This window comes from Hemiscyllium ocellatum, chromosome 36 (genome assembly GCF_020745735.1).
Source record: "Hemiscyllium ocellatum isolate sHemOce1 chromosome 36, sHemOce1.pat.X.cur, whole genome shotgun sequence".
Lineage (NCBI taxonomy): Eukaryota > Metazoa > Chordata > Chondrichthyes > Orectolobiformes > Hemiscylliidae > Hemiscyllium > Hemiscyllium ocellatum.
In genome coordinates this window covers 45,998,841-46,011,125 of record NC_083436.1, presented here as the reverse complement: position 1 = coordinate 46,011,125, position 12,285 = coordinate 45,998,841, and the positions used below count along the sequence as shown (strand labels likewise).

General features: G+C 44.7%; 1 protein-coding gene across 1 annotated transcript in view; it reads left to right on the top strand.

The window, feature by feature from the left end:
- The window catches only part of manba (mannosidase, beta A, lysosomal), a 101,450-nt gene that overhangs the window by 41,427 nt on the left and 47,738 nt on the right, over nucleotides 1-12,285 (top strand). The window contains exon 6 of the mRNA XM_060851655.1: nucleotides 9,117-9,295. Coding sequence (XP_060707638.1) covers nucleotides 9,117-9,295 — 179 coding nt within the window. The remainder of the gene's footprint in view (nucleotides 1-9,116; nucleotides 9,296-12,285) is intronic.

Sequence of the window (12,285 nt, the reverse complement as noted above, 5' to 3'; positions counted from 1 at the left end):
GAAAAGTGATGCTAAAGTACATCCAGGCAAGCCTTGGAGGAATTGAGCCTAGCCTGAGGAAAGCAAGAGAAGTGCTCTAATGGCCAAACAAGAGCAATGAGGTTAAGGACCACATCGACTCATGCTTTGCTTCAAATGGGTACCCAGCTAAGCAAGGAAATGAGCAGTTGATGACACATGACATCCCAGACAGAGTAAGGGTGAAGTTTGGAGTATACTACATCACTCTCTCAGGAACTGATGATCTTTTCACAATCAACTACTGGGAGGTGGACCAACTGATGTCAACAACTACCATTGAGATTGTAGAATGCATGAAAGCACATTTCAGTCACTGATAGTTCAGACATTGTGATGAGTGACAAAGACCCCCAGTTTATGAGCGAAGTATTCAGTGCTTCACAAAGGATTGGGAAATTCAACACCATACGTCATCTGTAGACTGTCCCTGTCAAATGTAGAGATTGAGGTGGTGGTGCAGATTACCAAAAGGACCATAAAGAAATCAAGAAAACCTAACACCAGCAATGATTTGGAGATGCCGGTGTTGGACTGGGGTTAAAAATCACACCACACCAGGTTATAGTCCAACAGGTTTAATTGGAAGCACTAGCTTTCGGAGCGCTGCTCCTTCATCAGGTGGTTGTGGAGGACACAATTGTAAGACACAGAATTTATAGCAAAAGGTTACAGTGTGATGTAACTGAAATTAGACATTGAAAAATATCTTGATTGTTTGTTGAGTCTTTCATCTGTTCGAATACCATGATAGTTTCAATTCTTTCATATGTAAATCACAAAACCTTTTTTTAAAAGTTGCATTCTCAGGTTAACTGTAACAATTGGTGTTAGCTAGACAATAGTTGCAGGTATTAGCCCCCTGTGTTCTCTGTCTGTGCCAGAATATTTAGACTGATTCTAATCTAAAAAGTGAGATAACAGAGTCTTCCATGAATTCATGCAGTTTTTGAGCAAAGTACAATGTAACTCTGCAAGTACAAATTCACCCCACAAACATATATGTGTATGCATGCATGTGGGTCTTTGTATGTGTCTGCCTGTCTGTCTGGGTTGGGGGGATTGTGAGAGAGAGTGTATTTGCGTGTGTATGTGAGTGTAGAATGTCTTAAGTCTGTGAGGGTGTGTGTGTTTGTGTGTTTCTGGGGTGTGAAGGCTAACACCTTCAACATATTGCTGAAAATGTGTTGCTGGTTAAAGCACAGCAGGTCAGGCAGCATCCAAGGAACAGGAAATTCGACGTTTCGGGCCAGAGCCCTTCATCAGGAATGAGGAGAGGGTGCCAGGCAGGCTAAGATAAAAGGTAGGGAGGAGGGACTGGGGGGAGGGGCGATGGAGATGTGATAGGTGGAAGGAGGTCAAGGTGAGGGTGATAGGCCGGAGTGGGGTGGGGGCGGAGAGGTCAGGAAGAGGATTGCAGGTTAGGAGGGCGGTGCTAAGTTCAAGGGAATCGACTGAGACAAGGTGGGGGGAGGGGAAATGAGGAAACAGGAGAAATCTGAGTTCATCCCTTGTGGTTGGAGGGTTCCCAGGCGGAAGATGAGGCGCTCTTCCTCCAACCGTCGTGTTGTTATGTTCTGGCGATGGAGGAGTCCAAGGACCTGCATGTCTCCGGTGGAGTGGGAGGGAGGGTTAAAGTGTTGAGCCACGGGGTGGTTGGATTGGTTGGTCCGGGCGTCCCAGAGGTGTTCCCTGAAGCGTTCTGCAAGTAGGCGGCCCGTCTCCCCAATATAGAGGAGGCCACATCGGGTGCAGCGGATGCAATAGATGATGTGTGTGGAGGTGCAGGTGAATTTGTGGCGGATATGGAAGGATCCCTTGGGGCCTTGGAGAGAAGTAAGGGAGGAGGTGTGGGTGCAAGTTTTGCATTTCCTGCGGTTGCAGGGGAAGGTGCCGGGAGTGGAGGTTGGGTTGGTGGGGGGTGTGGACCTGACGAGGGAGTCACGAAGGGAGTGGTCTTTGCGGAACGCTGATAGGGGAGGGGAGGGAAATATATCCCTGGTGGTGGGGTCCGTTTGGAGTTGGCGGAAATGATGGCGGATGATACGCTGTATACGGAGGTTGGTGGGGTGGTAGGTGAGAACCAGTGGGGTTCTGTCTTGGTGGCGGTTGGAGGGGCGGGGCTCACGGGCGGAGGAGCGGGAAGTGGAGGAGATACGGTGGAGGGCATCGTCGATCACATCTGGGGGGAATCTGCGGTCCTTGAAGAAGGAGGCCATCTGGGCTGTACGGTATTGGAACTGGTCCTCCTGGGAGCAGATGCGGCGGAGACGAAGGAATTGGGAATATGGGATGGAGTTTTTACAGGGGGCAGGGTGGGAGGAGGTGTAGTCCAGATAGCTGTGGGAGTCAGTCAGTCCCACAGCTACCTGTACTACACCTCCCACAGCTACCTGGACTACACCTAACCGACTGACTCCCACAGCTACCTGGACTACACCTCCTCCCACCCTGCCCCCTGTAAAAACTCCATCCCATATTCCCAATTCCTTCGTCTCCGCTGCATCTGCTCCCAGGAGGACCAGTTCCAACACCACACAGCCCAGATGGCCTCCTTCTTCAAGGACTGCAGATTCCCCCCAAATGTGATCGACGATGCCCTCCACCGCATCTCCTCCATTTCCCGCTCCTCCGCCCTTGAGCCCCGCCCCTCCAACCGCCACCAAGACAGAACCCCACTGGTTCTCACCTACCACCCCACCAACCTCCGTATACAGCGTATCATCCGCCATCATTTCCGCCAACTCCAAACGGACCCCACCACCAGGGATATATTTCCCTCCCCTCCCCTATCAGCGTTCCGCAAAGACCACTCCCTTCGTGACTCCCTCGTCAGGTCCACACCCCCCACCAACCCCACCTCCACTCCCGGCACCTTCCCCTGCAACCGCAGGAAATGCAAATCTTGCGCCCACACCTCCTCCCTTACTTCTCTCCAAGGCCCCAAGGGATCCTTCCATATCCGCCACAAATTCACCTGCACCTCCACACACATCATCTATTGCATCCGCTGCACCCGATGTGGCCTCCTCTATATTGGGGAGACGGGCCGCCTACTTGCAGAACACTTCAGGCAACACCTCTGGGACGCCCAGACCAACCAACCCAATCACCCTGTGGCTCAACACTTTAACTCTCCCTCCCACTCCATCGAAGACATGCCGGTCCTTGGACTCCTCCATCGCCAGAACATAACAACACGACGGTTGGAGGAAGAGCGCCTCATCTTCCGCCTGGGAACCCTCCAACCACAAGGGATGAACTCAGATTTCTCCTGTTTCCTCATTTCCCCTCTTCCCCCCCCACCTTGTCTCAGTCGATTCCCTTGAACTCAGCACCGCCCTCCTAACCTGCAATCCTCTTCCTGACCTCTCTGCCCCCACCCCACTCTGGCCTATCACCCTCACCTTGACCTCCTTCCACCTATCACATCTCCATCGCCCCTCCCCCCAGTCCCTCCTCCCTGCCTTTTATCTTAGCCTGCTGGACACACTTTCCTCATTCCTGATGAAGGGCTCTGGCCCGAAATGTTGAATTTCCTGTTCCTTGGATGCTGCCTGACCTGCTGTGCTTTAACCAGCAACACATTTTCAGCTCTGATCTCCAGCATCTGCAGACCTCACTTTTTACCTTCAACATATTGTCTAGCTAACACCAATTGTTACAGTTAACCTGAGAATGCAACTTTTTTTTTAAATTTGCAATTTTTTTGTAATTTACACATGAAAGAAGTGAAACTATCATGGTATTCAAACAGATGAAAGACTCAACAAACGATCACGGTATTTTTCAATGTATAATTTCAGTTACATCACACTGTAAACTTTTGCTATAAATTCTGTGTCTTACAATTGTGTCCTCCACAACCACCTGATGAAGGAGCGGCGCTCCGAAAGCTAGTGAAAGAAATGTGGCTGTGCAGAAGAAGTCTGGAGAGGAATGCAGTGGTGTTTGTTGAGGTTCGTCCTGAGCAGCACCGTGACGTGGGACTCTGTGCTGTACGGTCTGTTCCCCGGGACGCACACCAAGGCGAACATCAACTGTGCCTGGAGGATCATCAACTCGGTGAAGGACGCTCTCTGGGCAGTCCGAAACCTGTTGATCTTCCAGCTGAAGGAGTTGACCCTGACTGAGTGTTGCAGACTGGCACATTCCAAGGTCCAGGACTACGTGTTGAGGGATGTGCTAAAGCTTGGGGCAGCTGCCGCCAAGGCACGGTGGGAAAAGACCACCGTGTAACATCTGCCTGCCTCAGCACAGGGGGCCGACTCAGTAAGGGGGCTCCGCTCACCCCCCTACTGAATATGTGATTAGTAATTGTACAGACCTGCATATATGAATGATTACTCTGTCTTCTGTATGCCAAGAAATGGAATGTTTACGTATGTATGGCATGACCAATTGTACAGATCATCAGAATATCTTATGAATAAAGTATATTCTTGAAATTAAAAAAAGTGCTTCCAATTAAACCTGTTGGACTATAACCTGGTGTTGTGTGATTTTTAACTTTGTAACACCAGCAAGGTGGTCTTTGAATTGAGAAATGTACCTGCTGAAAGTATGGAAACTAGTCCACTGTCACAGACCATTGAATTCCCATTCCAATAGAGGAGTATGCTGAAGCCAGAAGTAGTGAGAGGTATGAGGGACAAAATCACTGTGAAACAACAACAAGCCAAATTTCACTTTGATCAAGCTGCCAAATTATTGACAGAACTGAGCGTTGGAGAGCAGTTCAGAGAAAGTTCTCTTGGTTGATACAAGGTATGGAAGGACTGTCTCATGAGGAGAGCTTGTATAGTTTGGGCCTGAACTCAGATCTTAGAAGAACATAGAGCGTTACAGAGCAGTACAGGCCCTTCAGCCCTCGATGTTGCGCCGACCTGTGAAATTAATCTGACGCCCATCTAACCTACACCGTGCAATTATTATGCACAATTTAAAGACTGTATGCAACGTATCTCTGCATGTGCAGAAATTAATGAAAGTAGAAGCGTCTAAAATTAACAACTGTTTTGTTAGTCACGAAGAAAACAATTGTTCATAATGTGCATTGGGTTAACTTCATAATTTATAATTACAAATGATTGTGTATACAATCTTATTGTTGTGAAATGGAGAATGCTTGGAGAAATGTATTGACTGACTTGCCATGCATGTGACCATTCTGTCTCAATATAAATGCCTTTGTATGGAAATGATAGCAGCCATTCAGTATACATCACTTGTAACAGTATTGGTGTTTACAGCAACAGCAACTTGTGTTTATATGACATCTTTAGCATATTAAACCATCCTAAGATGCTTACCAGAGCACTAATCAACAAAGACAAATCACTTTGTAAAAAATTTAATGCTGATGGGCAAGTTTACGTTACTTTTAAAGAAGCAAATTACAGAAAAGCAAGTTGCCAAAAATGACAATGAAATGCACTTGTAAGTACGAATTTCAATGAATATGCTTTTACCAGTGATAAATATTACTGTCTGGGAGGCATCCTTGTGTTAAGGTTAGATTGGGTATCGGGAGATCAGAGGCACAATCCTCACAATTTCTTAGTGTGTGATTTATATGTGTAAAGCATTCCCTAGTGCTATGCCCATATTTATGCTCACGATACATATGTACTAACAATGTATTGTGCAAACATCAAACATACTGGCAAGTTTGAGAGGAACTGTGCCTGAAGGGATTAATACGTAGGCTGACTGTGGCTCAGGCAGAGAAATAGGAGGTTAGTAAAGTTCTGGTATTGAAGTGTGGTTTGTGATGTATCAGTACTGGTCTGCTGCTCTTTCATGTGTTGCTCTTGAGTCTGAGGGTGATGGTGTTGAGTAGATCTCCGGAAGGAGGCCGCACCCCCCCACCCCACCCTCCGGTTTCCTGGCATTTTCTCACTCTTTAGTGAAAGATACTCTTGTGTGTTTCCATAATATTATAATAAATCCAGACCACTTTCTAAGAGCATAGTACTTTAATTGTGTAGCTGTGTGCAAGTAAGAACAGTCAGTAACACCAGAATATTTCTTAATTACTTCTTCAGCAAGTGAGAAAATGAAGTGATTGTGAGTTAAACTAATGGGTTTTTTTATGTAACATGTTTCACTCTCCATCTGTATACCCAGAGGACAACATTTAGACATTGAAAGTTCAGTCATATTATGTTTTCTTATTTCAAATGAAGGTTAAAATGGACAGTTATGTGCCTCCTTGCGGATTGTACTGTGTGAACCCAACGCGGGTAGTTGTTAAGAAAGCTGCAATAACTAGTTAGTGCCTATTGGCAACTTTATTCATTGGCAAGCCAGCCATACATCGTAATTTAAAAGAAGATGTTGCATTTTCAACCAGCATTTGTGTACATTCACACATTGAGCCTACGTGGAACGTCAGCTGTTCCAATACTGGACTTAATTTGCCCACCCAGCAAAAAGTTGAGACTGGAGTTAAATTCTTTATTCATTTCAAAATACATCAGGTGTAAAATGTATAGGATTTAATGAACAATGAATCAATCCACCAGTAACAGGCCAAGAAAATAGAGAGCTAGAATCAGGTCCAGTCAGCTTCACCAGCTTCACTTCGTTCATTTGCTGACCTTAGAGTTTCACCAGTCAGTGCAGATGAAATGATTTATCAAAACTGGTACATTTTAAATACCTCTATCAGATTGCCTATAGTTTAAAATAGCGAATATGCAATTTAATAACCTGCATAGTCCTAATCCTGCTTCATTAGCAAGATTATTATGTATTCTAATTTGATCAATTGTACAAATTTAACTGGTGTTGACTGTTTCTGCATCAGTAAACATAGAGGGAATTCTACATAATTTCAAGTGCATTGTGTTAAGGTTAGGTGGTAGATAAGTGATAATGTCTGTGGACTAATAATTCAGAATCTCAGGCCAGTGTTCTGAGGACATGGGTTTGAATCCCACTGTGACAGATGGTGAAATTTGAGTTAAATAAAAAAGTTTGTCGAATGGTAACCGGGCAGGCATTGTTGATTGTCATTTAAAAACAAAATCGTTTTGGGAAGGAATTCTGTCAACCTTACCCAGTCTGATCTAGGCGTGACTGCAGACACACAGTAATGTGATTGAGTCTTAAGTGGGAGGTGGGGATGGGCAAAAATGCTGACATCACCAGTGAAGCCCACATACCATGAATAATTTTTTAAAAAATTATTATTGACTCTAACTGTGTGAACTGAACTCTATCCTAGCAGGTTTTGAGAAGGTTTGTAGCTCAGGTTGAGGTTCTGGATGTAGGTTTGCTCACTGAGCTGGAAGGTTCATATTCAGACATTTCACCACCCTACCAGGTAACATCTTCAGTGAGCCTCCGGATGAAGCACTGGTGGCATGGCCTGCTTTCTATTTATGGGTTTAGGTTTCCTTGGTTTGGCGATGCCATTTCCTGTGGTGATGTCATTTCCAGTTCCTTTTCTGAGGGAGTGATAAATGGGATCCACATCAATGTGTTTATTGATAGAGATCCGGCTGGAATGCCAAGCTCCTCGGAATTCTCGTGCGTGTCTCTGTTTGGCTTGTCCTAGGATGGTCCCAGTCGAAGTGATGTCCTTCCTCATCTGTATGTAAGGACACTGGTGAGAGAGGGTCATGTTGTTTTGTGGCTAGTTGATGTTCATTTATCCTGGTGGCTTGTTTTCTCCCTGTTTGTCCAATATAGTGTTTGTTATAATTCTTGCAAGGTATTTTGTAAATTACATTAGTTTTACTTGTTATCTGTATCGGGTCTCTCAAGTTCATTAGCTGATGTTTTAGTATGTTGGTGGGTTTGTGGGTTACCATGATGCCAAGAGGTTTGAGTAGTCTGGTAGTCATTTCCAAGATATCTTTGATGTAGGGGAGAGTGGCGGGGGTTTCTGCACTGGTTTTGTCTGTTTGTCCTCTATCCTCTCTAATCTAACAGGAAGTACCTCACTGTTGTGGATCCTGAATCCAAAATTGGCTTACACTTAGGAGGCAAAAGGTAGTCTTGGAGGATTGTTTTTGTGATTAAAAACCTGTGACCAGCAGTGTACTACAAGGATTAGTGCTGGGACCCTTGTTTTTTATGTACATTAATGATTTGGATGTGTATAAAAGGTAAAATTCGTAAGTTTGCAGATGACACAAAAGTTGTTGTTGGTGGTGGTGGTAGGAGGATGATCTCAGGCTACAGTCTGGCAATGATCAACTGGTAAATTGGGCATAGCAATAGCAGGTGAAATTCAATCCCGCTAAGTGCAAGGTGATAGATTTTTGGATGTCTAATAAGGGCATTCACAGTGAATGGTAGACCTGGGAGAGTACTGAGGAACAAAAGGACTTGGTGTACAAGTCCATAGATCGCTGAAAGTGTCAGCACAGGTAAGCGGGCAAAGAAGGCGTATGGGATGCTTCCCTCTATTAGCCAGGGCATACAATATAGAAAAAGGAACTTTTGTCATAACTTTATAAAACATTAGTTTTAGACCGCAGGTGGAATACTGTATGCTGTTCTGATCGCCACACTATCCAGAGAATATGATTACACCGGAGAGGGTTTGAAGGAGAGTCACCAGGATTTTGGCTGGGGTAAAATGCCTCCGTTATGAGGAGAGGCTAGGTTTGTTTCCCTTGGAGCAGAGGAGGCTCCTGGGGAATCTGAATGAGGTATAGAGTAGATTGTGAGAATCTCTTTTCCCATGGCAGATGTGTCTAAGAGCAGAGGGCATAAGTTTAAGGTTAAGAGCAAGTGGTTTAGAAGAGATCTGAGGAATTTTTTTTTTCACCCAGAGTGTGCTGGATAGAGAGATCATGATGCCTGAGAGGATGATGGAATCTGACCACACTTAAGAAGCATCTGGATGAATGCTTAAAATGCCAGGGCTCGGTAGGCTATGGGTCAAGTGCAGGTCATTAGGGTTCGTATTGTTTGGTCTTTGCTGGTTGGCATAGACATGGTTGGCTGAATGACTCTGAATCAAGTACATTTTGTGCGATAGTAAAGATGTTCTAAAGGTGAATTGAGCAAGCAACTTATAATGGAAATTTAAATACAGCTAAATTGTTAGAAAATTGATTGAACTCTTTTTTTATTTGTAGATGAGAAAGAACAAAAGTGGTCTGTGGAAGTGGAGAGTTTTTATGATGTTGTTTTCTCAAAGCCAATTGAAGGTGAGCTGATGGTTACCATTCCATCTCTACGAACGCAACAAACTTACAAAATAGTTCTTGCAAACAAAGAAGGCAGCAGAAATAAAGTCAGGTTGGAGATTAATCAGGTGAGAAATCTTTTTACTGGAATTCAACACTAAGTGAATATTTTTGTTACATATATAACCTGGGTGGCACGGTGGCTCAGTAGTTAGCACTGATGCCTCACAGCACCAGGGTCCCAGGTTCGATTCCAGCTTCTGGCGACTGTCTGTGTGGAGTTTGCACATTCTCCCCATTTCTGCGTGAGTTTCCTCTGGGTGCTCCGGTTTCCTGCCACAAAGATGTGCAAGTCAGATGGATTGGCCATGCTAAATTGCCCATAGTGTTACGTGCATTAGTCAGAGGGAAATGGGTCTGGGTGGGTTACTCTTCAGAGGGTCGGTGTGGACTTGTTAGACCGAAGGGCCTGTCTCCACACTGTAGGGAATCTAATCTAATCTTCAGTTGTAGGAAGGCAGAAGTCAGAAATTACTAAAACAAAACTAAAATGCTGAAGAATCGAAGCAGGTGAGTCTGGCAGCATCTGTGGAGAAAGTAATTGAAGTAAACATTTCAAATCCAAGATAGTCTCCTCTATGCTGGCTAGACGGGGCTCCACCTCTCTGTGCAAGTGAGTGACCCTAACTTTACTGTGGCTTGCCACCCCCTTACACCATCTCACTCTTATGCTAACATGTCTGTCTTAGACCTGCTGCAGTGGCTCTGTACTCTAGGAACTGGATTTCATTTTCCATTTGAGCGCTTTACAGCCTTCAGCACTCAACATTTATTTTAACAAAAGCAGTGTGCTGGAGAAACTCAGCAGGCCTGGCAGCATCTGTAGAGAGAAAATAGATCTAACGCTTCAAGTCCAAAGAAGGGTCACTGGACTTGAAGCATTAGCTCTTGTTTTCTCTCTGCAAATGCTGCCAGACCTGCTGAGTTTATCCAGCAATTTCTGTTCTTGGTTGTTTCAAATGTCTGTATCTATCCCGTTACTAAATAAACTTTTATGGTTGACTAATCCTTGATCCAGGATATATGGTTTTAACTACAAACTTATTCAACCTTCTGCTTTTAGTTCAACTTTTAATATTTTCAGACAATTCAGCTATATTTCTTAGCCTCTGGATTAATGATTTCCTTTTAAAGTCCACTACCAGAGACTAACCATTAGTGCATTAAGAATGTCACAGATAGAGGTACTTAACACCTCTATAGGGGCTATAACACTGCACTTACGGCGCTGTTGCCTCCTCTTAATCCATACCTTGCAGCTGAGTCCAGTGTTTTCCATTTCTATCTGTTAGTTCAATAGTTAGGTCATGATACTGATGCTTCTGAGCTCACCCTGACCAATGAATGGTCATTTACAGATGTTGGTAAGGTGGGCGGCACAGTGGTTAGCACTGCTGCCTCACAGCACCAGAGACCCGGGTTCAATTCCCGCCTCAGGGGACTCCGTGTGGAGTTTGCACATTCTCCCCGTGTCTGTGTGGGTTTCCTCTGGGTGCGCCGGTTTCCTCTCACAATCCAAAAATGTGCAGGTTAGGTGAATTGGCCATGCTAAATTGTCCATAGTGTTAGGTGTAGGGGAATGGGTCTGGGTGGGTTGTGCTTGAGTGGGTTGGTGTGAACTTGTTGGGCCGAAGGGCCTGTTTCCACACTGTAAGTAATCTAATATTGTGTGTTCCGTGTCTTCTGATGGGCTTTGAGATGCAAGTGTGATCTGGAATCTGCTTACTTTGACAGAGTGACAGTCTATGGCATTGTTCATTATGTGCGTAGTACAAGCTATCCAAAAGATCCTCAACTGCTCTTCTCCTAGCCACGTTTTTTTTACCTGGAAAGACAGAGTGAATGGATTGAAGTGTTGTTCCATTTCAGATCAATAAGTTAACATGTTTTAATTTTTATGTACTGTCAAATCTTCAGCCTTCAGTGATCACCTATCTGTGGTGATGTGTAACTGGCTATTGAGAGAGCTTTTGACTTAGAATCATAGAACCTCTACAGTGTGAAAGCAGGCCATTTGGCCCATCGGGTCTACACCACACCTCCAAAGAGCATCCCATCCAGATCCACCTCCCTACTCTAGGCCTATAATCCTGCATTCATTGTGGCTAATCCACCTAGCCTGCACAGCCCTGGACACTACGGACAATTTAACGTGGCCAGTCCACCTAACCTGCACATCTTTGGACTATAGGAGGAAACTGGAGCACGTGGAGGAAACCCATGCAGACACGGAGAATGTGCAAACTCCACACAGTCAATCACCTGAGGCTAGAAACCAACCCGGGTCCCTGCCACTGTGAGGCATCAGTGCTGACCAGTGAGCCACCATGCCACCCCAGACTTGACAAGGATTCTTCTAACTTTGATCTGTTAAGTTTTGCAATGATTAAGAAGGGTAACCTGACCAAACAGGACCTTCTGCAATTGGAGTATTGTAGGGAATAATTTCAAGCTCTGAAACACTCCAAAATCAACAGACATTCACCTGGAAGGTGTGGGAATGAAGGGCAGAGTGTTCTGCTAGACCTTTCAAATGTGTCCAGTTTCTGATATTGTACTTATAATGAGGCAACCTTGATAACAGGTGATGACAGGATGATGCAACAATTTTTAGTCTTATTGTTACTTACATCTCAGTTACTGATTTTCCCTGCAGTCATGGATTACGAAGTGTGTGATATCTTTATGTGAAGCTAAATTTACATCTTCATTACTCCTTCATGATAGGGGCATGTATGCCATGTTCTTCATTCAAAGTTCTAGTTGGATACAAAGAAAGCATTTGCCCTTGTGGGAAGTTCAATACCAGGGACCATAAATATAAATGAATCACAGCTATCCACTTGGGAATTTAGAAGAAACCTCTTCACCCAAAGAGTGATGCGAATATAGAACTTGCTATCACGGAATGGATCAGATGAAAAACATCATTCATTTAAGAAGAAGCTAAGTAAGAACATGACAGGGAAAGGAATAGAAGGCTATGTTAATAGGGTGAGATAAAGAATGGTGGGAGGAGGCTCCAGTATAACACAATCACAGGCATATACCAGTTGGG